The following is a 24555-nucleotide window of genomic DNA, read 5'->3' as shown; positions in this document are numbered from 1 at the left end:
GACACCTGCTTAATATTTCATAAAGCAAGTGCCTGAACAGATGAAATAGCTAGCAGAGTTACAACCCCTAACACACACACACTTGCTTCCTTATTAAAATCTTGTCAATTTGTTCCTCAACAGGTATATTTGAAGTGACGATCTCTGCCTCAAATGGATTTTCTGAAGTGAACTTGAACATTGGAAGTCTCACCATTACACCACCTTCCAGCTTGTTTGGTGATCTAACAAATGAGACTCTGTCTGCCTCCGGGAATGGTGAGCAGATTAGATATTAACTGTTGTGTATTAAATCTAAAGTAGGCTGCTTACTTAAAGTTCCATAGGTCTGGCACGTATATCTTCAAAAGATTTTGTAATTGCATAAAATAAGGTTTTAAGAAAAATAATTAAGTGCTTGACTTTATCCAATTAAATAAGTGCAGTCAAAAAACTGCAAGAAAGAAAGAAATGCAGAGTTAGTAATAATAAATGATAAAGAACTGACCGTCACTGTACTTGAGTCTGTAATTGGAATACAGTTCTCAACTTAAAATGAGTAAAAACCATAGATATCTTGTAGTATGTGACAGACTAACACATACTTGAGTTTACCCTCCAAGTAAAACACAGAAGACTCCTTGTCTTTTTTTGTGGTCATAATCAGATAGATTGGTTCTTCCTATTTCACATAATGAGCTTTATTTTCACTAGGAAAGGCCCTTTGAATTCAGGGTTGATCATCAGAAGCCTAACTGTAAAAGAAATAATGAACTGAAAAAAGAGAGGAATGAAAAAAAGCATATCATCGTCAAACTTGTTTGTTAAAGAGTGACTTTGAGTAGCAACTGTATCTTAAAATACAAGGCCATTCACTTTTTTGCTGTTAATGAATTATTTTCTAACACTTTCAGTTCTGAGCAGGGTTACAGGGGGTAGTGGAGTCTATCTCAGCTAGCATAGGTTGCAAGACAGGAACAAATCTAGCACAGGGCATCAGTCCATTGCAGGGTGAACGCGCACACACACACACACACACTCAAGCCAGTTTAGTATCACCAATCCTCCTTACCTGCATGTCTTTGGACTGTAGGAAGAAACCCTTCAAAATATGGGGAGAACATGCAAACTCCATGCAGTGGACATGAACCCAGGTCTTCTTACTGCATGGCAGCAACACTACCACTGCACCACTCACACTGTTAATCACATTAGTCAGTCATTTTCTAAACCGCTATATCCTAACACAGGGTCATGGGGGTCTGCTGGAGCCAATCCCAGCCAGCACAGAGTGCAAGGCAGGAACAAATCCCCAGACAGGGCGCAAGCCCACCACAGGGCATACACACACACACCAAGCACACACTAGGGACAATTTAGGATCACCAATGCACCTAACAAGCATGTCTTTGGACTGTGGATCGAAATCAGAGCACCCAGAGGGAACCCATGCAGACACGGGGAGAACATGCAAACTCCGCGCAGGGAGGACCCGGGAAGTGAACCCAGGTCTCCTTACTGCGAGGCAGCAGCGCTGTAGTGCCTCTGTTAATCACATTATTTTAATTAAATTACCCTTCATATTTAGCATATAAAAAGCTAGTAAAATGAATGCAGTGACCCATAAAACACATTTACTGACCTGAACATTAATGTCTCTAGTTTAGGAATGAGAGATGTGTGAGGCCCACACCCAAGTGAAAAGCTGGCCATGTACTGAGTGGAAGCAGATATTTTTATGGCCGGGGACAGAGAGCTTAGAGTGAAAAATAAAAGCAGGGATCTGAACCAGGGAGACAAATAATTTGGCACCAAATCCTAATTGTTAGACATGTTTGTAGTTATTTAACCACTGCTAAATTCAAAACACAAAAAATATTCCTATATCTTTTACCAAATCCCAACATATAAAGCTAAAGTATGTTACAGAATTTCAAACCCGAAAAGTCAAAAACTGAATATCTGGTGGCAGTACACATGTGATGCTAACTTTTAAATTATCACCTTGATGTCATCGTATAATCCAACATCCAGCTATGAGCCGTCACATCATGGCAACATAGCAACAACATGGTGGTGGCCATGAACAGCAAAAACAAGATAAGAAAAAACAGAGCCAAAATGAAATGTAATTACATAAATTAATTCTTCATAATTCAAAACCCAAAATAAAATAGCAGCACTAGGCAACAGAATAACTGAAAACTATTCAAGACTGGCCATATCTGGGCAAAAGCAGTAAAGCCTAAGAATGACTATGTCTAGGACAGAGTGAGCAAGGTCAGCAAAAGTTAAATGATTTTGTTTTTAAAGATAGATTAATTTAAAACAGTCAGGCAACTGGAGCAATCACAGACATTCCTTAGTATTAAAGGGTCAGATTTATTATTTATAGCACAAGTCCAACTATATATTGTAGTCAAGGAAGCAGGTTCAAGGTCAAAAATATAGAAAGCCTAGAAAGGATTAGGTAATTACTGCTACTCATGTGTCATGCTGCAGTCTCAGACATGATGTTATTTTGTATAAATTAGTTGAATAGGATTAGCAAGTGATAGATAGATAGATAGATAGATAGATAGATAGATAGATAGATAGATAGATAGATAGATAGATAGATAGATAGATAGATAGATAGATAGATAGATAGATAGATAGATAGATAGATAGATAGATAGATAGATAGATAGATAGATAGATAGATAGATAGCATTTTATTTGTACACGGGGAGAAATTCAGCTTTTTACAGAAGCTCTTTAAAGAAATATATATATATATATATATATACTAATATATTTTTATATAATATATATATATATACTAACAGTAGTCCGAACACACACACCAGAATGACAAAAGAAAGAATATTAAAAACAAAGAAAAACTTATGCATTGACAGTCACAGTCACAGTGAGGTATTATACTGAACTATTGCTGTTGGTAAAAAATAGCCCTAGTAGCATTTCTTGACACACTTCTGCTGAGTGACTCATTGGCTAAAAGTCCTCAGTGTTTGTTGGAGAGAAGATGTGTAGCATTGTTTATAATGGCACTCAGTTTTGTTTTAATTGTATCCTTTGCTATGACCTCCAGGGGGTCCAGAATACATCCTATAACTTAGCTTGCCTTCCTAATTAGCTTGTTGACCCTCTTTTGAAGTGATATTACCCACCCAGCACACCAGAGCATAGAATTTTGCACCGGCCATCACAGAGTTGTAGAAGATGTAAAAAATGTCACTTCCACATTAAAGGATCGCAGTCTCCTAAGAAAAAAAGAGCCTGCTCTGCCCTTTCTTATATAGTTCCTCTGTGTTATGAGGCCAATCCAACCTGTCATTGATGTGGACCTCCAAGTATTGGGAGTAAGGCACCACCTCTACATCCACTGCCTGAATAGTGACTGGGAGTAGAGGCTCTTTGGTAAGGTGAAAGTCAGTAATCAGTTTCTTTTTGTTGCTGAATTTAAGATGCAGACAGTTCTTTCTGAACCAAGAAACAAAGTTCTCCACGTGACTCCTGTACTCTGTTTCATTCCCTTTATTGATACACCCTATAAGTGTAGAGTCATCTGAGGATTTCTGCAAGTGACATGACCTGGTGTTAAATTTATAATCTGAGGTATACAGTGTGAAAAGAAAAGGAGACAGGACTGTTCCTTATGATGCTCCAGTGTTGCTCATGTCTATATCAAAAACACAGTCCTTGAGTCTTACAAACTGTGGTCTGCCTGACAGATAGTCCATTATCCAAGATACCATAGGCTCATCCACCTACATATCTCTGAACTTAAAACTTAACAGAGATGACTGGATGGTATTGAAAGCACTGGAGAAATTGAAAAATATAATCCTCACATTGCTCTCAGCTTTGTCCAGGCAAGAATAAGACCTGTGGAGCAGATACAGTAGATAATTGCATCTTCCACTCAAATCTTTGTCTGATAGGAAAACTACAGTCGGTCCAGGTGGTCTACCATAAGAAAACTCATATAGTCCAGGAGGACAATTATTAGGATAATGTTCTAACGTGAAGTAGCTATTTCAAGCAGGCATAAAAAATATGTTTACTCTGATTTTTGTATCTTTCCAGTAAACATGTAATTTTTATGATTATTTGCTCTATTACAAAGGTAATGTTATCAAAAATTCAATCTTAAAAGCAATAATATAGCACAAGTCAACAGAAGCAGGATGATGATTTTTCTCACATGACACTACTGGAATAAGGGATGAGAGAGTGTATTGTCAAAATACCTAATTGCTATCATTTTGCCATTGTTTCATCCTTTGATTTAGTGTTTTTAATCTCTGCCTGCTCATTTTTCTGTCTTTTTTGTGTATTATTTCAATATATCTGGTGTGTTGTTGTTATTTTCCTTCTTTTTGTGTTTAAATTTGTTTTGTTAATTATTTTTCTGTTTTTCAGTTATTTTGTGATTTTCTCTTCATTCCTTAGTAATGTTTGTTAAATTTATCTGTCTTGTGTTTTATAGATTGACAAGCTACTTTATCTGTAATAGAATAAATTTAAAAATATTTGATATGTGATATCTCTCTCTTTATGTGTACCCTCAACGTTCTTCCTACACCTTTCTTCTGTACTCTTGTGTGTCTCAGCCTCTCTTGCCCAAGCCCCTCCTGTGTTGATCATGTTCCTATAAAACCTGCTTCTCAGATTCTGTAGATACCAAGGAAGTAGGGCTGCCCTCAGTCTATGTTAGGCCAAAGATGCTACAGCCTTATGCCAAATCATTAGCTCTTGCTGTTTTGTTATTTTTTTTTTTGACTCCCATTCTTGGATTCTCATTCTTCCTTTTTTATTGTAAGTTCTTATTTTGATTCTTTGGTTTATGAACTTTGACTCTTGTTTTTGGATTTTGATTTTTCTGGATTTGATGTTTGTTAATTTTAATTTACTCTTTGATATCTTTTATATTTTCTTGTTTCGATTCTAAATATCCTTGATGAATAAACCTTACTATTATTATAATAGGGGCGACACAGTGGCGCTGATGCCTCGCAGTTAAGAGACCCAGGTTTGCTCCCCGGGTCCTCCCTACGTGGAGTTTGCATGTTCTCCCCGTGTCTGCGTAGGTTTCCTCCGGGCGCTCCGGTTTCCTCCCACAGTCCAAAGACATGCAGGTTAGGTGCATTGGTAATCTTAAATTGTCCCTAGTATGTGCGTGCCCTGCGGTGGGCTGGCGCCCTGCCTGGGGTTTTTTTCCTGCCTTGTGCCCTGTGTTGGCTGGGATTGGCTCCAGCAGACCCCCGTGACCCTGTAGTTAGGATATAGCGGGTTGGATAATGGATAGATGGATTATTATAATAAGGATTATTTTAGCTATTTGGTCCAGGGGTTTCATATTTTTCCTCTCCCAATTTGGGATTATAAGATGTTTGAGTGTGCATGCTACAGGTCTGCTTAAAGGTTTTAAGAACTTTATTAAGGTTTATGGCCTGGTTTTTAAACTGAAAGTCTTTTTTGTGTTGCATAAGCCCTGAACCATAACAAGAGTGATCCCTGACCCTGGAGCCTCTTCTTAAATTTTGCTTGTTAACGCAACAAGAGCTGCTTTTTTACAATTAGAATTAACAGTGGAGTAGCTGCTGGACTGTATATAAAATCGTATCCCAATAATCCAGTAGTAATTTAAAGTAACTACATGTTTATTTTGAATTGTGTTCCATTGCAAATCTGCGTAGTATATTTTTGTTAGATTGTTTTTTTAAGCAGCAATACAGGATTTCAAAGGCATTCCACTGTATTCAGTTTTTTTTACTAATAATGCTACATTTAAAATATTTAATTATATTGCTGTTTAATGGTGCTGTTCCCTTGACTTATTTTTTTAGGACAAAAGATAAACGCATAAAGAAGCCAACCCTGGAAAGAATGCCAGTGTCACTTACACATACTGTACACACATTAATTTAGAATCCCAAACAAAAAATAAAACTCTTTGGAATTCCGGATGTTTTAGAAAGTTGGGTATAAAGTGAGTTGATTGTTAAGTGTGAATCCCATCAAATATTTAATAAAGTGTTTCACTTTATAATGAACCCTTACTGTTTTCCTAGATTCTGAAAGCAAGCTGATGAAAGCAGAAACAGATATTGAGGTAAGAATTATTATTGTGCCAAGAAAAAACAACATTTTTTTTCTGTAATCTATAAAACACAAATCCTTCAGTATGGCCGAAATATAAGCTTTCAAATTAATGAAAGATCCCAGTACACCAGTGGCAATTTCGCTTACTTATACCATTCCCCTTTTTGCTGCTTAAAGGCTCCATGTTATTTATCCATAAGCAGTTTGTTGTTTTTAGCATTTTGTAGCAGATACTTCTATATACAGTAAATCCATAAAATGCCAAGCTAATGCAAGTACACTGCAAGTTCTCTCCTCCTTATCTCTCTCTTTACTAGCTGACAGTATTGGCAGCACTATTTTGCTCTTTCACACTAGTTTTTGATTTGCTGTACAGTACACAGGAACTGGCACTGGCATCCACAGTTTGATATCAGCACACAATGTATGTGCAACTACTAGTTAATTCAAAAGATGCTAGACATCCATTACACAGAGTAACTTGAAAACAGAATGCAGAAATGTAAAGTTGGGCACTACATTAGAGAGAGAGAGAAATCACACCCTCTGCCCTGTTGGTCTTGGCTGCCTGTCTGTTTGCATACAAGGTTTTTTTTCAGAAACCAAGGTCACAATGTAGCTGGGATTAGAATTAACATGTCAAATCTAAAGTGGCAGCCCTGTCCTAGAAAAGAGTGGCTTGCTCCCTGTTGGTAAGGGGCGATCAAATGAAAATGTTCGACTAATTATGGGTCGTATTCACAAATAAGGGTACGGGTGCTCATAGACTAGCTAAAAAAAATCAATGCTGCTGTATAAGTTTTGCGGACATTGTTTGTTCTAGACCACAGAGGTGAATTAGGAACTACAATAGGTTATCAGACAAATGTTTACCAGTCTGTTTACATTCCTGTTGTTACCTTTGGTCACATATTCTGAGTGGTTCCTGAAAGAAAGAGAACATAAGTACAAGTGCCTGAAATGAGGTTCCTGTATAAACTTGCTGGGTGCACTGTCTGTGCTAGGATGGGAAGTTCAGCAGTATGGGAGGGCCTCAATGTGAGGGCACTGTTTCTCTTGATTGGCAGTGGCCAGTTAAAATGGCATGAGCTTGTAGTTAGAATATCCTTCTGTCATCTCTCACAGTGTGTATGAAGACATTTAACCAAACTTTAAAGAACATAAAAATATGCAAATGATATCTTTCACACCCTGCGGTGGGCTGGCGCCCTGCCCGGGGTTTGTTTCCTGCCTTGTGCTCTGTGTTTGCTGGGATTGGCTCCAGCAGACCCCCGTGACCCTGTAGTTAGGATATAGCGGGTTAGATAATGGATGGATATCTTTCACCAAAATGTTTTCTGGAGTATTGTGTAATTAACATATCAGTTAATCAAAAGTTTATGTGGTTTCTGCAGCAGAGCTGAATATAACACAAATTCCAGTTTTCTTTTTTATCACATAATTTATAATCTTGTGACTTCTTCTCTGATTTGTCATGACCATTGCAGTCCTTCCATTCAGTGCATTGGTAAGGAAGAGGGAACCAACTGTTTGTTTTGTAATGGAGTCACAAACAAAGATGTGTGAGGTCACCTGTAAAGCTGGCCAGGACCTTCACTGTCCTGCCCAGAAGAGGTTCAGTTTAAATCAGCCAGTTCCCATCTACTACCTTCTGGCTTCATCTGAGGCAGGCACCAGAAATGAGGAGGTGGCTTAAAAAGTTAAAAATACAAATAAAGGTCCACAATATATTAAAAATCTCATAAGGGACAGACAAACTGTCAAATTCTAGATTGAAAGTCTCACAACGAATAGAAAATAGAAAGATAGAGCAAAATGCTCAAAACAGCAAACAGGTCCAAAATCACTATCTGAAGGAAAAATCCAAGAAAACAAAGCAAGAAAAACACAAAAAACAGTAAATTAAATTAAATAATGATACTTCAGGATCCAGGTTCAGTTTTCTGTATTATCACTGTCTGTGCAAGCTAGACATATTATGATCTGACCACTTTTATAATGATGTCTGTCTGTGTGTGCCTGTCTCAGGATGTGAATCTCTGGGCACAATAACTAAATTTAAATAGACTTTGCCATAATTATAACCTCTGTAAAATGCTAGAAACATAGTGACTTGAGCAAAGCAGAAGTAATGCTTGGTTGTTATTTGAATACATTTGTGTTTTAACTAGAGCATACGTTTTGTAAAAGATATGACTCTTCTATTTAACTAAACATAATACAACATTGGCCTGTGATATTTTACTGCTTAAACTGTACCTTTATGCAGGGAAAGTCATGTGCCGGACAAATCAGACTTTTTACTATTCTTTCTTTCAGGAAAAATTTAAAGCCCGATCTGCTGGTGGAACAGCTTTAAAAATTACAGCAAACCCTCCCATGCCAGTTGTTCTAGGCATGAGTGTCGCACTGACAGAAACAGGCGTGACAGATAAGAAAGCAACATTTCAATGGACTTGTGGTAAGTGACCATTTGTGCTAAGTCTTTTTCATTGATTGAAACTATATTTTATTTTAGTTAGGACTGTTGTACTCATGTTTAATATGTGTAATAGTTTTGTAATGTTATTATAACAGTGATTGTTTTCATGGATGTTGCCAAACATGTTTGGATATCAAATGTAACCACAAGGGGGAGCCTTGAGAGAGAGCCCCAAACCACACAGCGATACAGCCCACAATATATGATCAAAATAATGTTTTTTATTTCACAAAGTACCTTCCAATGAACACCTCTTCCAACAATTAGCCACAATTAAAACTATAAAATAAAACAAACATAAATGACCAATTCTTTCTCCTTCTTGTTCCTTTCCTGAGTGTTCCTTGCTGCATCCTACCTCTAACTCGTCCATCCATTGCAGTAAGCTCCTTTTTAACGGGGAATACTTCCGGTGCCATTCTGTCTCCTCAAGGAAGCACTTCTGGGCCATAGACAAAGTAGAGAGGTCCTCTCCCAACAGTACCCTCTATTGATCCTAAGGGACCCCACAGGGCTGCACGTCCAGACTCCATCACCCTAGCACTTCAGCAGGTGTTCCGACTGGGTTCCCATACTAGGACCTCTGCCACCTGGTGTATGGGAAATGGAACCACTCCCAAGTTCTGGCTTATACTGGCTGGACACAAAGTTATCTTTTCGTCCAGCTGGCCAATCCATCCCTGGCCAGGATGCCCATTCTTATCCCACACAGCATAACGTCTTATGCCAATTCAATAACATTATTTATTGTAAACTGTCAGCCTTATCTACCCATGTCCAAGATTTTGGATTAAATTCCAAACTGTCAAAAATATTTAGCAAAAAAATAAAGCAAAAAAAAAAAAAAACTATTGTTTGGAAACCTTTTTTATGTTTTTTTGACCTTGGTTTTTGCTTCTTTTTTTTGGCAACAAATGTCCCAGTCCTTGCGGATCACTACTAAAAAGTAAGATTCTTCAGAATATCTGAAGTATCAGGCAGGAGCCACCCATGGACAATGTGCTAACATAATGCAGGAGTCACAGACTCTCGAATCCACATGCACTCTGGCCAGGCCAAATTAGTCTGACCAAGTAACTGAAGCAGGAAGTCTTTGCCATTTTGAAGGAAAATAAAAATATACAGGGTTGAAGCCAGAACAAACTTTTTTGGGAAGTATGGAGTTATTGGGTTTTCATAGGTGGACGATATAAGATTATAATACCAATAAAGCCCACCATATTTTCAATTTGGAATATTCAAGAGAAAGCAAAGACAAAAGACTACTGCAAACAGAGCTACGTCCTACAAATGCAAAGCTGCAGTTTGCACTTTTGCTGAACAAGGCAAAGTTAAGCAAAGATCATGACTATAAAACATACATAAGGTGGCAATGTAAGCACATATACTAATATATACAGACAAACAACATTGAATTTACTATTACTATTAGTACAATGGGAGATAGCAGCCTACAATTTTCACATCTTTGGCTCCACTTCACACGTCACGTAGACTCAGAGGTAATACCATCTGCCTTACTTTTCCCAATTCCATGAGCTGATCCAATCCACAATCCTTGAGGAGAGTTATGGCTGGCCATGCACCTGGCTTAATAGACTTTAGCAATGCAGAATCGTCTGTGAAGCGCATGCAGCTAAATTCTCTCCAACCATGATCTGCACCAGCTCCTTTTATGACCGGGTGTTAAGCCCAATGACTCTGCTAACATGATGTTTCTTTTCTCGCTTTACGTTTATGTGACATACACTGGGCAAATGACATTGATTACTTGGCAAATTGTGTTAATAGAATTAATCCCAATGGGAAATTCACATTGGGATTAATAAAATATCTATCTATCTATCTATCTATCTATCTATCTATCTATCTATCTATCTATCTATCTATCTATCTATCTATCTATCTATCTATCTATCTATCTATCTACTGTACACATGAAATAAATAATCACTCATGAATAATAAGCAGCACACAGCACACACAATGTTAATAACAATCAACAGCTATTCTGCAGATCATTACTTGAATTTGTGCATGCACCCTGGCTTGTTTTAAGCCTGCTTCATTAGAAAGGAGCTTCATTCTTAAAGTATTTGTTAATCAAAATATTATTGTACTGCATGCATTGATCAGTTTTGCCATGATTTTGATGGCCAGTCATATGAGGAGTGTGAGGTTTCCAGACCTGCTAAAAATAAAAGGATATTTGACAGTATGCAGGTTAAGCCTGTTGCCTGCTGAGTAGCATATGCAACTATGAATTTCACTGTGCACTTGACAATAATGACCCTCTAAATTAGCCTGTTATTGAGAGAGTGTCGGTTGGTGTGTTCATCAGTGTGCCCTGTGGCTAACTGATGCCATGTCCTGCCTTGTGCTTAATGATGCCTGGCTAGGCTTCAACTCTGTGTGATCCTGAATACAGAATATGCACTTAGGATAAGGATAGATGGATGGTGGCATGGAAGTGGAGATTTTATAGTGCAAACAAGCGGAAAGAGCCTGATTTCAGAAGATTTTGAAGAAAGCCGAAGAGTATGAGCTCCCATATTAGAATTAAGTTAGGTAAAAGTGTAGACTCTGGCAGTGGGCAGTAGTTAGCACTGATGCCACATAGTTCATGTACTCTGGATTGAAACTGTGGCCTAGTCACTGACTTTGTGGAGTTTGTACTTTCTTATTAAAGTGTTTTACTGAGATACCCAAAGGTATGCAGGTTAGGCTGAGTGCCAACTCTAAAGTAGCTCGGGCTGGGTACATGATTGTGGCCTTTGGTGTATAAAGACCCCAACCAGACTAATTTATTGCCTTGCACCGGACCCTGCCAAGATTGATGGATGTCCCCAATACTGAGAGATTAGAGTAAGAAGAATGAATAAATTAATGGGAATGTAGCATCCTAACAGTTATCAAGTAAAATAATGTCGGGATAAAGTAAGCATCTGCATCACATAAAGTAAAGAACATAAAACATTTTTATTATAAAAAAGTTACTTTAAAATATCTTGTTTTTCTTGTGTTGCAAATGAACAAAGTGTTGATGTAAACATTTTTTACATAATGAGCTATCACAATCTGGGATACAAACCTAACATGACAAGCTTTTCAGCTGTCCTACATTGTATACAAAATGGCAATGAACCGTTGTGCTAAGGGGACATCCCTATTAATTTATCCTCATAATTAATGTGATGAGCTTGATATTATGAAAATACATTGTATATCTGTTTTCTCCACTAAAATTATCCCAAAAAATGTCACAGTTGAATAATATATTTTAATGACAGTGACGAAATCTCATGGAGCAAACATAGGGTAAAGTTTTTTTTGTTGGTATATAAAACACTAGCTGTGCTACCTGTCTAAGATGGGTAGAAATCTACGTAATCAACGTCAACCTCAGCTTTAACGTTTGCAGTGCTCCATGCAATCCATATGTCTCTGTTATGTGCCATTTGGTGTGAGATACATAAAACAACAACAACAACATTTATTTATATAGCACAATTTCATACAAAAAAAGTAGCTCAAAGTGCTTTACATAATGAAGAAAAGAAAAATAAAAGACAAAGTAAGAAATTAAAATAAGACAACATTAATTAACATAGAATAAGAGTAAGGTCCGATGGCCAGGGAGGACAAAAAAAAAAACTCCAGAGGGCTGGAGAAAAAAATAAAATCTGCAGGGGTTCCATGCCAGAAGACCACCCAGTCCCCTCTGGGCATTCTACCTAACATAAATGAAATAGTCCTCTTTGTATTTAAATAGTCCTCTTTGTATTTAAAAGCAGTGTTAATGTTTATGATGTGCCATCTATTGGAATGACAGTGACATAGCAACCAGATGGACACAAAGAAAGGCACACAAACACTTATCTTTTTACTAAGGTGGATAACAAGTATTAATGTTTTGCCTAGATAATTATGCCAGTCCATTTATTTTTAAAGTGATTTATTTCAGGGTGCATGGCAAACTCACACTTATACCCTCACTCACTCATACTAGGCCAATTTAAAGTGTCAACCAAGCATATTCTTATGAACTGATTCAAAGACAAAACCAAAAGGCAAAGGGGAAACAAAAAAACCCTGGCCCAAAAGACCACACCTTCAAATTCTTTAATGAATTTACTTTCTTAAAGTAAATAATCAAAAAACAAGACAAAAAAACTGTTAGTATCCAAATGAAATAAATTCATAATAATGTTCAAAAAGTAACAAGAATAAAACATACAGTAAGTCCAAGAAATCAATAGGAATACACTGCTATCAAAAGAAAAAAACATAGAAAAGGCCAAAACTTATGCAAAGTCACAATAACAAAGCCAAATCTGAAATCCTAAATAAAAACCGTTCAAAACAAAATAGTCAAAAGGCCTCAAGTAAGAAAAGCAAGAGAAATTAGGGGGCAAGATGCACAAAGGAAAGATCCAGTGCCACCACAAAAGGCCTAATGGACACCTGAACTATATGTACACTGCAGGAGCTTGTTGAGAGGCCAAATCACAGCATCTGAGGCTTGCAGTTTAATTAGGGACCTTGCCCTATCACCATCACAAATACTTAAAAACAGAGTGAAAATAATATACTAATGCTAGATATTTCATTAACCAAAAAGAAGTAACCCAGTAACTGGTATAAGAGAAAAAAACTGAAAGTAAGAAAAAAGAATAACAAATAAATACAAAACAAATTTTACCCATACAAAACCATGACATATCTTTGAGATGTGGAAGGAAAATTGGAGTACAGTAATCCCTCAATGCGGTGGGGGGGGGGGGGGGGGGGAACGGGGTGGGGCTCTGGAACGTAACCCCCGCGATAGGTGAAAATCCGCGAAGTAGCGACCTATATTTATTTTATTATTTATACATATTTTAAGGCTTTATAAACCCTTCCCACACTCTTATAAACCTTTCTCACTCTCTTGTTAACCTTTCCCACACTCTTATAAACACTTCCTATGCTCTTAAACACTTTCTACATTCTTAAACACCGCAGACCAACACTGCACACTGCCTGCACGCAGCGATCAGACGTCACTGTGTCTGCACTCGCTTTGTGAAGGGGGGCAGCTGAACTCACGCTGAGCAGAAATGGACTTTGTGCTGCTTCTACCAAAATGCCTGCTTGTCGCTCTGCACGTTCGGGAGGAGGAGGAGGAGTGGGGGGGTGTGAGGGCTGAACGCACGTTCGCTCAAACCCCCCTCCCCGGAGGCGCAGTACGCTCCTGACACTTCGCATTGTCAAGGGGGTGGGGAGCTGAATGAACGCTAAGGAGAAGTGGACTTTGTGCTGCTTGTCGCTCTGCGTGTCAATAATTTAAAAGCCTGTACATCACCAATTTTCCTGTCTCACTGTCTTGTCTTGCGTGAAGTTAAAATGTTTTATAATAGTGAGATGTTACTCATATCCTTAGCCTGACATCCACATATCATATGTGTTAACAAAGTGTGTTTTATAAGTTTACATGTGTTTAAAGCATGTGGGATGGGTATTTTAAGGCTTAAACTATAAAAATGTTTATTTATATGGTCTTTCTATATCGCGGATTTTCTCCTGTTGCTGATGGGTCTGGAACATAACTTCCGCGATAGGCGGGCAATCACTTGTATTTAAAAACCCGCGAAGTCCGTGAAAAGTGAACCGCGAAGTAGCGAGGGATTACTGTACCTAGAAAAAAAACCCTGTAGATGCAGTTGGAATATGCAAACAACACAAAGGCAGAGACTGGGATGAGATTTAATGTTTTTAAGTTGTCTTGGATAAAAGCGTCAGCCAAAAAAGTAAATGTAATGTAAATATAGATGTTGTAAAATAAGCACAGAAACACTGTCAAAGGTTTGGGGGAATTCCCCATATACTGTCGCACAAAAAGAAATGATGTCTTTACAGATGAAGTTCAAAAAGGAACTGTCACAAATAGGAAATGAGGGTAGTATACAGGTATATAGGTGTGTCTGCAGGAAGTGATGTGCAGGAAGAGGTGTGATCTTTAGGGTTGGAACCGGAAGTGATGTTACTGGGTGGTTTCTTTAGTTCTGCCGGGAGAGAGGAAAGAAGAGTTAGAAGGCAGTGCCAACCCCCAGTTCGGTGTGTAACTGCATCTATTTGAGCCCGTACATTGTCTTCCAAATGCACGTGTGTGACAATGTTAAACTAGTCTTTTTGTGATGCTGCTTTTCTTGCAATTTTTTAAGATTCTAAGATTATGTTTTGTGTGATTTTAACATTAACAGCATATTTTTAATAATGATTTTCTATAACTTCTTTTGCAGAAAGTCCCTGCTGGGGACAGTGGCAACAGTGTGAGAAGGACAACAAAATGGACAAAACATCTCATACAATCAATATTCCTGCTAAGTGTTTACCAGATCCTTTTGTTTTAGGCCAACTAACATTGAATGTAGGTGGGGCACATCAACAGAGTGCAAAGCAGTGCTTATCGGTCACTGTTAATAACAAAGTTCAAATTACCATCAGGTACAGCTGAAAATACACTTTGAGCTACATCATTTGTATGAAAACATGCTGTATAAATAAATGTTGTTGCTGTTGTTGTTAAGGAAAGCAAAATCTTCTCATTTATTGAATTTTACATACAACTTGGCAGGAAATTATCTATTTATCTGTCTCTCTTTTAATAGTTTATCACAATCTAGATTTCAATCAATCTGCATGTGTAAATAGAGAGACAGGCAGATAGGCAGAAGAATAAAGGAAAAAAATTTAGGACTCTGCCCAAAGAAATTTCACTATGGCATATTATTCAACGATAGTACAATCCCACATTAGAGCATCTATGTTCATTTCACCTTGGCTTTAACTAGATTAATGGCATGCAGGTTAGGCTGAGTGCCAGCTCTAAAGTGGCTGAGCTGGGTTCATAAATTTGGTGTGCTGTGCCATATATGTTTGAACTACCCTTAAGCTATCACAAATGTACGATATCTTCTATCCATTGCAGTTACTGCATCATTTTCAGATTGCTTTACCTTTTGATTTACTCTCGTAGATAGATAGATAGATAGATAGATAGATAGATAGATAGATAGATAGATAGATAGATAGATAGATAGATAGATAGATAGATAGATAGATAGATAGATAGATAGATAGATAGATAGATAGATAGATAGATAGATAGATAGATAGATAGATGTCATTGTATACAAGTGAGCATTCTTTAAACTGAAGGCAGTGTTTTACACTACCTAATGAAAATAATTTTGTTTTATTTTATAGCTGTGAAAACAACTGTAATGGAAACATTCAACAAAATATCACTTTAAAGGCGCAATGCAATCCTACATGTGAGAACTATAAATGGTATTATGTAGGTGATTATGACCAGGCAAGTAGAAAACCTTCTCACTTTTTTATTTTTTTAAAGATACATCAAGCAAAGAAATGTATTCTATTCAATTGGCTAACATCAGCATACAATATTTTATTAGAAGCTTTGTTATCTGTACATTACTTTCTTAATTTTTAACACAATATTCTTAAAATATGAAATGCTTACTCTTCAAGAATATTCCAAGCAGCTGCAATTTAGCTACACAAGACAAAAGAAAAGTGACCCTTTTGAAGGGGTCATCCCAGACATTTAAACTGACAACTGCATACCAGAAGATGTATGGACCCAGCATTGTCATCAGAGCAATAGGTAAGAATCATTATATTCTGAAACCTAATTCTGAATTATATCATATTGGTTTTCATTTACTACAAAATGCAATTTGTCCTTATATAAGAATAGCATATGATTGTAGACAATTTACTTCAAATCTTCTACATTGATTGTATAAAAATTAAGGAATAACATGACAATCCTGACCCTGATCTTATTGTAAATATGCTAATGCACATATTAATGAATTTAAGACCCTTCACTACTCAAAGATGCCATCTTTTGGCGCCCCTTTCGGTGTATTAATAACTTTCAAAAAAAGACATTGGATTATAAATGGAGATAAAAAAATATTTTTTAGGTGGAGAATAAAATATATGTTTCATTTGCAAGTATTAGCAGTGCAGGATTAGGTAGAATTTAGATATCTGCACTGCAACAAAAAATTGCTGTTGTTTTGCCTTCAGATAAGGAAGCAATGAATGTCCTGAATGCTATCCGATTTGTATTTCTATTTATTTATTTATGCCTCAAGATTAGTTTGTAAATTTAATTCAGTTTATTGTACTTAATGGAGAGAAGGAAACTGCATGGACTAAAAATACCAGTTATTAGAAAACTGGTGTAGAAAATGAGAAAACAACATTAGTATGGAAGGATAAGCTGAGTTCAAATCAAAAGATCCAAAATTAAGTATTTAAAATAAACTTGCGAGGCTGAAGAGAAATGAAAGGAGGAAAATAAAGTTCTTAACCTAAACTAACAATCTGTTCCTTTTGTAAATAATTGTCACCAAATGCATTTTAAACTATTCAATCTAAAGATTTTGAAGCAGGGGTATGTACATTCATGTCTTAAATACTCTTTGAGTGAAGACATCACACATCATGTCTACATGACTGTTATATCATTTCAATAAAAATGGCGCCCCTTATATTCAAACATCCATCCATCCATTTTCCAACCTGCTGAATCCGAACACAGGGTCACGGGGGTCTGCTGGAGCCATCAAACAAAATGCCATCGACCATTAGAAAACTGTTTATCAAAATGTCAAGGCAAAATACTATGAAAGCAAACCTTGACATTGATAATTTCAGAATTTCATATCCCAAAAGAAATCACATGGTCATGACACAATGAAAGACTAGTCAGAGATTGTTTTTTTTTTTTTTTTTTTGTTTTTTCTTGTTGTTTCTTTCAACACTAGTAGCTTGCATGCTGAGCAGTAGAACTGGCCCTAGCCTGTTTAGCACCCTAAACAAAATTTTGCACTGGGACTTCTCAAATGTTATAGAATTTTAGTTTGTGTCAGATTTAAACATTCCTTTACTTAGAAACTGCTGCTAAACTAGGAAAAAATAGGCGCTCACAGTAATTTTTTCAAATTTTTCTTTTCTGATACCGTATATCTTATGTACAAATAACATTGTTTTTATAAATGACTGATTCTGTCATACCAAATATTAGTAGTGAGTATACCTTGCTACTTCATTGGCTATTCGGACTGAAAGTGAAGATAAAGTTTCAACTTGGGGGGTTGCATCAGCTCCATTTTATACTGAAGTATCAACACCCCAACTCCCCTTCTCCTCCTGATTTTTTCCCTGTCAGAAAAAGCATATTGGTGTCACCACCCATAAACAACATATACACTACCTGTCACATTCTGTTAGTTCAACTAATCAAATACCTCCATCATCTAACCAAAGCTACCAATTTAAAAATTATCTTTACAATTGATAAAGAAAAACTTTGCACTTGGGGTCCCCCTAGACAGGGCAGGACCCTAGACAGTTGCCTAGTTTTCCAGCACCATCGGCCACCTCTGCTGGTAGTATTGTGTGCCAGTGATTAGTGCTGCTGCTTTTTATTTCCAGGAGATTGGATCTGAATCATGTTGTAATCTCAGTCTTTGTAGAATCTGCATGTTCACTCTTTTTCTTCATAGCATTTCTCTGTGTTTTGCTCTCACATCCAAAAGATGTTAGGCTAATTGGTTATCTAAATCAGTAAGTGAGAGCATGCATGTAATGTGCAATGTGTTGGTCTGACTCCTTGTCCATGGTTGTTTTCTGTCTTAAGGCCAATGTTTCCAATGTATGTGCAAGGTCCAAGTCACTTAAAGTTATATTTCACATATTTAGAAAATGGATGTTCTGAAAACTGATGGCTGTAGAGATCACATTGATAATCTGTTATATTGCATTATGTGGTTGATTTTTTTATGTGTTCAGAAATTAAATAATTTAGTTTGCTATCTTTCTTAAATTGGAGACTTTGTGTCATGGTTGAAGCTATATAAAGAATAACATAATTGGTGATGGCGACACGGTGGTGCAGGAATTTGTTCCTGCCTTGCGCCCTGTGCTGGCTGGGATTGGCTCCAGCAGACTCCTGTGTTAGGATATAGTGGGTTGGATGATGGATGAATGGATAATAGGTGATGTGGTGCACTGATTTTTCTGGAAATTTTTTTAACAACTTTTTCTTTGGAATCACATTTTCATTTGATATAAAATGATATTTTGAATCTAGGATTTTTTTTGAGGCTTACCTTACTTTTTGTGGTGGCAGACTATAGTTAGAACAATTATCTTTGGGGAAGGCTATACCATACCATGCAACCAAACATTCATGAAATAAATATACACTAATGTTACAGGTGTGGAGCTCTGTAAAGTCAAGCTGTTTTTTGTATATTGCATAAGGTTCCTCAAAGGTATAGCGATTTAGCTGAATGATTGGATACATAACCACGTAAACTGCCGCAGAAATTATCAGGACTTGATGTTATGATTTCAAAAAGACTGGGCTATGTGCTAAAATGGACTAAAATACTTTTGACTGTCATTGAATTATTACTTTTTTCTGTTTTTCTTTTGTGGCAGGTATTAAAGGGTCAGATTCAGGATTTACTGATCATACAGTGACTGTGCCAAAAGATACAGCCACCACTCCTGCTCCTCCCACACCACCATTTTGCAGTATTACACCCTCAACAGGCACTGTTTTCACTCTATTCACAATCACCTGCAAGGATGGGACCTGCACAGCTCCTCCATGCACTTACTGCTTCAGTGATAACCAAGGTAGGTGTCTTCTAGAGATGGCAATTCTTATTGCCATCTTTAAATCTGGCCTTTCTAATTTAGGTTAGGAGCTCTGCATTTCCTTCATTGGAGAGAAGAAACATACTTTTTTTGAGTATTCTCAGATACATCCAAACAAAACACTTTAACAGATAAAAGATTATCAAGTTTTCAATGGGAAGTACAGAAGATTTAAATCTAATGTATTATAGTGCTCTTCTAAGAAGATAGAATCTGTGCACTTCCAATCATTTACTGATAGATATTATTCATATGTTGCTATATCATATCTATATATATAAAATTCTTTTCACGTTTGAAACGGAAATTACGTATGACCACGTGATATGGAAATTACGTATGAAACAGAAATTACGTATGACCACGGCCACGTGATATGGAAATTACGTATGAAACGGAAATTACGTATGACCACACGATATGGAAATTACCTATGACCACAGAACATATTATAATACAGGAACTAATCACTTCATTTGTGGACGCCATTTTTGCAGTATATTGTCTTTACGAATTGTTATTATTTGTGTGCGCCCCACATCGCCCTCTCCCACCCCTCCTCTATGGACTACAGCGCTGAGCCGTCCGCCACTAGGCGCGTTCTGACAGAGAAGTTTTATTTATTCGTCCACGTGACTGTCGCTGAAACTGCCACATTGTAACTTTTTTTTAGTTGGCAGTACTTGATAGTAGAAGAGATGAGGAAAACAGCTTTGCGTCTTTCTACTTTTTAACTGCGCCGAGCTGTAAACAATGTGAAGATGAGACCGCCTTCAGCTGCGAGGGGTTGTGAGAACAAAGTGGACGCAGGGAGATGCGGAATGTCGGGCTGCTCCGCCGAGTTGAGAGCTTCGCAGTTTCAGGCAGCGTCCTCTCTCCTCGCACTGTTTGTGACACTTCAAGTCCCCCGTCGGCTTCTGGGAGAGTGGAAATCTTTTTAATGAGTGTAATCTGTGCCATCGAAGCAGGACTATTTGTAAATTGTCCTGCACAACTACTTACTGTCCCTTAAGGTAAGTTCGGGTCACTAAAACCCCACAACATTCAAGGTTGCTTTTGTGATTAATTATTTTAACAAGTAAATCACAGGCATGTAGTGCAAGGTTGTCAGGCAAAAATTTGGGCGATCACAAAGAAAATGTCATTTCTATACCACAGTGGTCTTGTAGCACCTTTCACAAGGGATCTACTACTTACCTGTTGTGTTATAGCGCCTTTAAAATGTAGTCTACCCGAAACCACTCCAGTAGTGCTCAATGTATCTTTACTTCTTAAATGTTAATGTTTTACTGTTTAATAACTTATAGACTACATTTTATTTTTTTCCCTTGCACTCAGTGAGCGAAGCCACTGGGTAATCAACTAGTATAATATAAAACCAAGCAAACACATTTATTTAAATAAACAGTTCAGTAATAAACTAATAAAATTCTTAGAAAAGGTACATTTAGAATACATTAATTTAGCAAATAATAGGGAGGCATGATCATGCAGTGGTTATTACTGCTCCTGCACATCTTTAGGAATGTTGGATTAGTTCCTGGTTTGGTCATTGTCTGTGTGCATTTTGTGCATTAATCTTTAGTCTCTGTGACTTTCTTCTCAGTACAATACTGTGATTTCTTCCTGAGTTACAGAAATTTGCATTAGGTTTATTCATAATTCTAAACTAACGCATTGTTGATGTGTGGAGTGTGTCCCTCCCCATTCAATGTCAGTCCTCCTTTTGTCATCACTGGTTTGCTAGGACAGGTTAGGCTTACTGCAGACATTTAAATGTGAAGAATGTGTGAAGATCTGTTTCTCAGATTCTGTCTCCCTGTTAATTTTTATGAGAGTTTTTAAGTATGTAATTTATTTAATTAAGATATATATTTCTATAGGACATTTTCATATAAAATGTGTACTTCAAAGTGTTTTACAAGAAATTAAAATTAATATACAAAATAGACGCTTACACAATACAGAGATTGCCATTTGGCAATGTAGAAGAACACAGTAAAAACTCCAGTTAATAATAAACATTTGAGGTAGTTTCTTTAGACAGATAGTATATACAGTATACCAGAGTGTGTAGCAGTACCCCAAACTCCCAGACACGACTATACAAAATAGTCCTGGGTTCAAACACAAGATCATCTTTATTTACAACATTTCCACCATTCATCAAAATCTGTTATGCAGTAATACAATCTGACAATAATTTTTTTCTCCTTCTGCATTTTCCTCAATGCCTTACCCACACTCCTGACTCTGAGTGCCCTGACAGGAAATTCTGCTTCTTTTATGCCAGAAGTACTTCCAGTTGCACAGCATTGCATACTTTAGCTGGAAGTCCTTTAAACAGCTTATAATGATCACCTGCAGCTCCCCCTGTCGGCATCCAAGAATCCCAAAAGTGCTGTCCCATGGGACTACAATTCCCAGCCTGCCCTGTGGGAATTCCTATGGGTGTCCCACCAGTGGAAAACTGCCACCATGTGTACAGGGGGAGAATATGACTTTGGGAGGCAGGCACTCCCTATCCTTCCATTGTGGCCTCCCTTCCTGGCCATAAACCCAAACTTCCTAGTGGGGACACCCATCCATCTAACACGGCATTCACAATAGATAGACAGATGGATAGAACTTTATTTGTCCCTGAGGGAAAATTTAGCTTTTTACAGAAGCTCAATAAATAAATTAATACATAAATACACACACACTATAGTCTGAACACACACCAGAATGACTAAAAAGAAAAATAAATTCTGACTTGGCAGTCACAGTCATAGTGAGGTATTGTGCAGACATTTTGTTGTTGGTATAAAGGAGCCCCAGTAGCATTTCTTGACACAGTTCTGCTGAATAATTTGTGGGCACAAAGTTCTCAGTATTGGTGTGTCAGAGAGAGGATGTACAGCATTGTTCATAATGGCAAGCAGTTTTGTTTTCATTCAGTCCTTTGTTTCTACCTCCAGGCAGTTCAGAGTGCATCCCATAACTGAGTCTGCCCTTTTAATTAGTTTGTTGATTTTTTTGGGCCTCTTTTGAAGTGACAGCCCAGCACATCACAGCATAGAAAATCACACTGGTCATCACAGAGTTGTAGAAGATGTGAAGGATGTCATTATCCACATTAAAGGAACACAGTTTTCAAAGAAAAAAGAGCCTGCTCTGCCTTTCTTATAGAGTTCCACTGTATTTTGAGACCAGTCCAACCTGTCATTATTGTAGATCTCTAAGTACTTGTAGGAGTGGACCACCTTTACATCCACTTGAATAGTGACAGCACATAGAGGCTCTTTGGTGTGGCAAAAAAAAGGTGAAAATAATAATAATAATAATTCATTACATTTATATAGCGCTTTTCTCATCAAATATATATCCATGCACTCAAGGCCATCTTATAGTATTATTCAGCACACATTAAGATCCATAACAGTGGTATGATTGCACAATAGTCAGATATTCTCAGGCAGCCTTACATCTTGTGAAATGGCCAGTGGTGGTGGTATATTGGTCTTGGTTGCAGTCGGCACATATATTGGCACAGTGAATGAGAAAGGTTTAGTAATAGCTGCTCATAATATTTGCAAAATTCTATATTAAACAAATAACTAACAGGTATCTCATATAAATAACTAACATTTTTATAGCACGATGCTCTGCTAAAATAAATATTGGAACTGCAGTCTATATTTAAATGCCAAGGTTAATATGACATACCTTACACTAACAGTTTCATAATTACAAAAGTTCGGGGAAGATTTGCCTGGAGATTATTGAAAATTGTCGTTTCACAAAGTTGAACAATCTAAAAATGTTGATTTTTCAAGACTCAGCCTTTTTAGGGAGATTCTTAAGTATTTGTATCCTCATTCACAGGACTATGCAGCTATTTACAGTCACACATACACACAGGTCTGTGTTGTTTTACATACAAGTATTTTTTATTGACTCTTTTATTAAATATTTGCATTGTGTTTTATTTATGGATTTGTGTTTATAAGCTTATTTGTGGTCAACTAACAGTGTGGATCTCTGTTAAAAAGTGTATCACTGACAATTTGTAATGTTTTTCAGCTTAACAAAGACAAGCATACTGTATTTTTTGGTCTACATCAGTATCATTATGCATTAAACAAAGCTGGATCTGCTCATTTAACTTCTATCCGAACAATGATATGGACTGCCATCACTACTAGAATTTCAGTGTCTGTTGTTTTTTAATTTGTCAGGACAGAATATGAATGCTGAGAAAACTTTTTTTTTTTGGCCAATAAGCGTATCAGCTTTTACATTTAAAACAGATTGAAAAAATAAACATGGTACAAGTGTGTGAAAAGTTTGGAGGACAAAACATTACACACCCCTTAACATTTTTGAAATGAAACAATGTTTTATCTCACATTGGGGTGATAATGAGTTTCTTTTTCCGTGTGCTTTACAATTCTTCATATGATGACATATTTTCAGGGTCTACGTTACACTGTGGCAGTGAACTTGTTGTGAATTCTCTTCACCTACCATTGGGGAACAAGCAAAAGAATTATGAGTTGGAGGTGACAGTGACAGCAAAAAATGCAGCTGGCCAGAGTAGTACAAGAACAACTGCAGTGCAGGTGAAAATTTATCTTGTTGTATAACATTGTCCCACTTTATCATAATTTTATGTCATAATTTGTGTGAGCTACAAAATTAAGCTCCTTTTGCTTGCACTTGCTGTTAAAATTTGTCAGGCATGCATCCAATCTCCTTATTGTAGTTTCTGAGCTACTTTTTTATTTGTATTCAAAATTATTTATTTACATTGAAGATATTAGTTTGTGTGGGTGGCGCAGTGGGTAGCGCTGCTGCCTCGCAGTTGGGAGACCTGGGTTCGCTTCCTGGGTGATCCCTGCGTGGAGTCTGCATGTTCTCCCCGTGTCTGCGTGGGTTTCCTCCCACAGTCCAAAGACATGCTGGTTAGGTGGATTGGCGATTCTAAATTGGCCCTAGTGTGTGCTTGGTGTGTGGTGTGTTTGTGTGTGTCCTGCAGTGGGTTGGCACCCTGCCCAGGATTGGTTCCTGCCTTGTGCCCTGTGTTGGCTGGGATTGGCTCCATAAACCCCTGTGACCCTGTGTTCGGATTCAGCAGGTTGGAAAATGGATGGATGGATATTAGTTTGTGTTTTTGATACTGAATTTTAAAAGTGTCATATCATTTTTTTTAACTCGCTTAATCCAGACCAGGGTTACTGGAGCCTATCCCA

At 37.3% G+C, this 24555-nt stretch overlaps 1 protein-coding gene across 1 annotated transcript in view; it reads left to right on the top strand.

The window, feature by feature from the left end:
* Nucleotides 1-24555, top strand: part of LOC114657570 (polycystic kidney disease protein 1-like 2) — a 145257-nt gene that overhangs the window by 17797 nt on the left and 102905 nt on the right. Inside the window, exons 8-15 of the mRNA XM_051932013.1 lie at nt 124-258; nt 6060-6100; nt 8410-8551; nt 14854-15058; nt 15821-15929; nt 16109-16244; nt 19100-19300; nt 23780-23925. Coding sequence (XP_051787973.1) covers nt 124-258; nt 6060-6100; nt 8410-8551; nt 14854-15058; nt 15821-15929; nt 16109-16244; nt 19100-19300; nt 23780-23925 — 1115 coding nt within the window. The remainder of the gene's footprint in view (nt 1-123; nt 259-6059; nt 6101-8409; nt 8552-14853; nt 15059-15820; nt 15930-16108; nt 16245-19099; nt 19301-23779; nt 23926-24555) is intronic.

Source organism: Erpetoichthys calabaricus, chromosome 9 (assembly GCF_900747795.2).
Source record: "Erpetoichthys calabaricus chromosome 9, fErpCal1.3, whole genome shotgun sequence".
NCBI lineage: Eukaryota > Metazoa > Chordata > Cladistia > Polypteriformes > Polypteridae > Erpetoichthys > Erpetoichthys calabaricus.
Note: the sequence above shows the minus strand (reverse complement) of the source record. Positions and strands in the feature narration are given on the sequence as shown.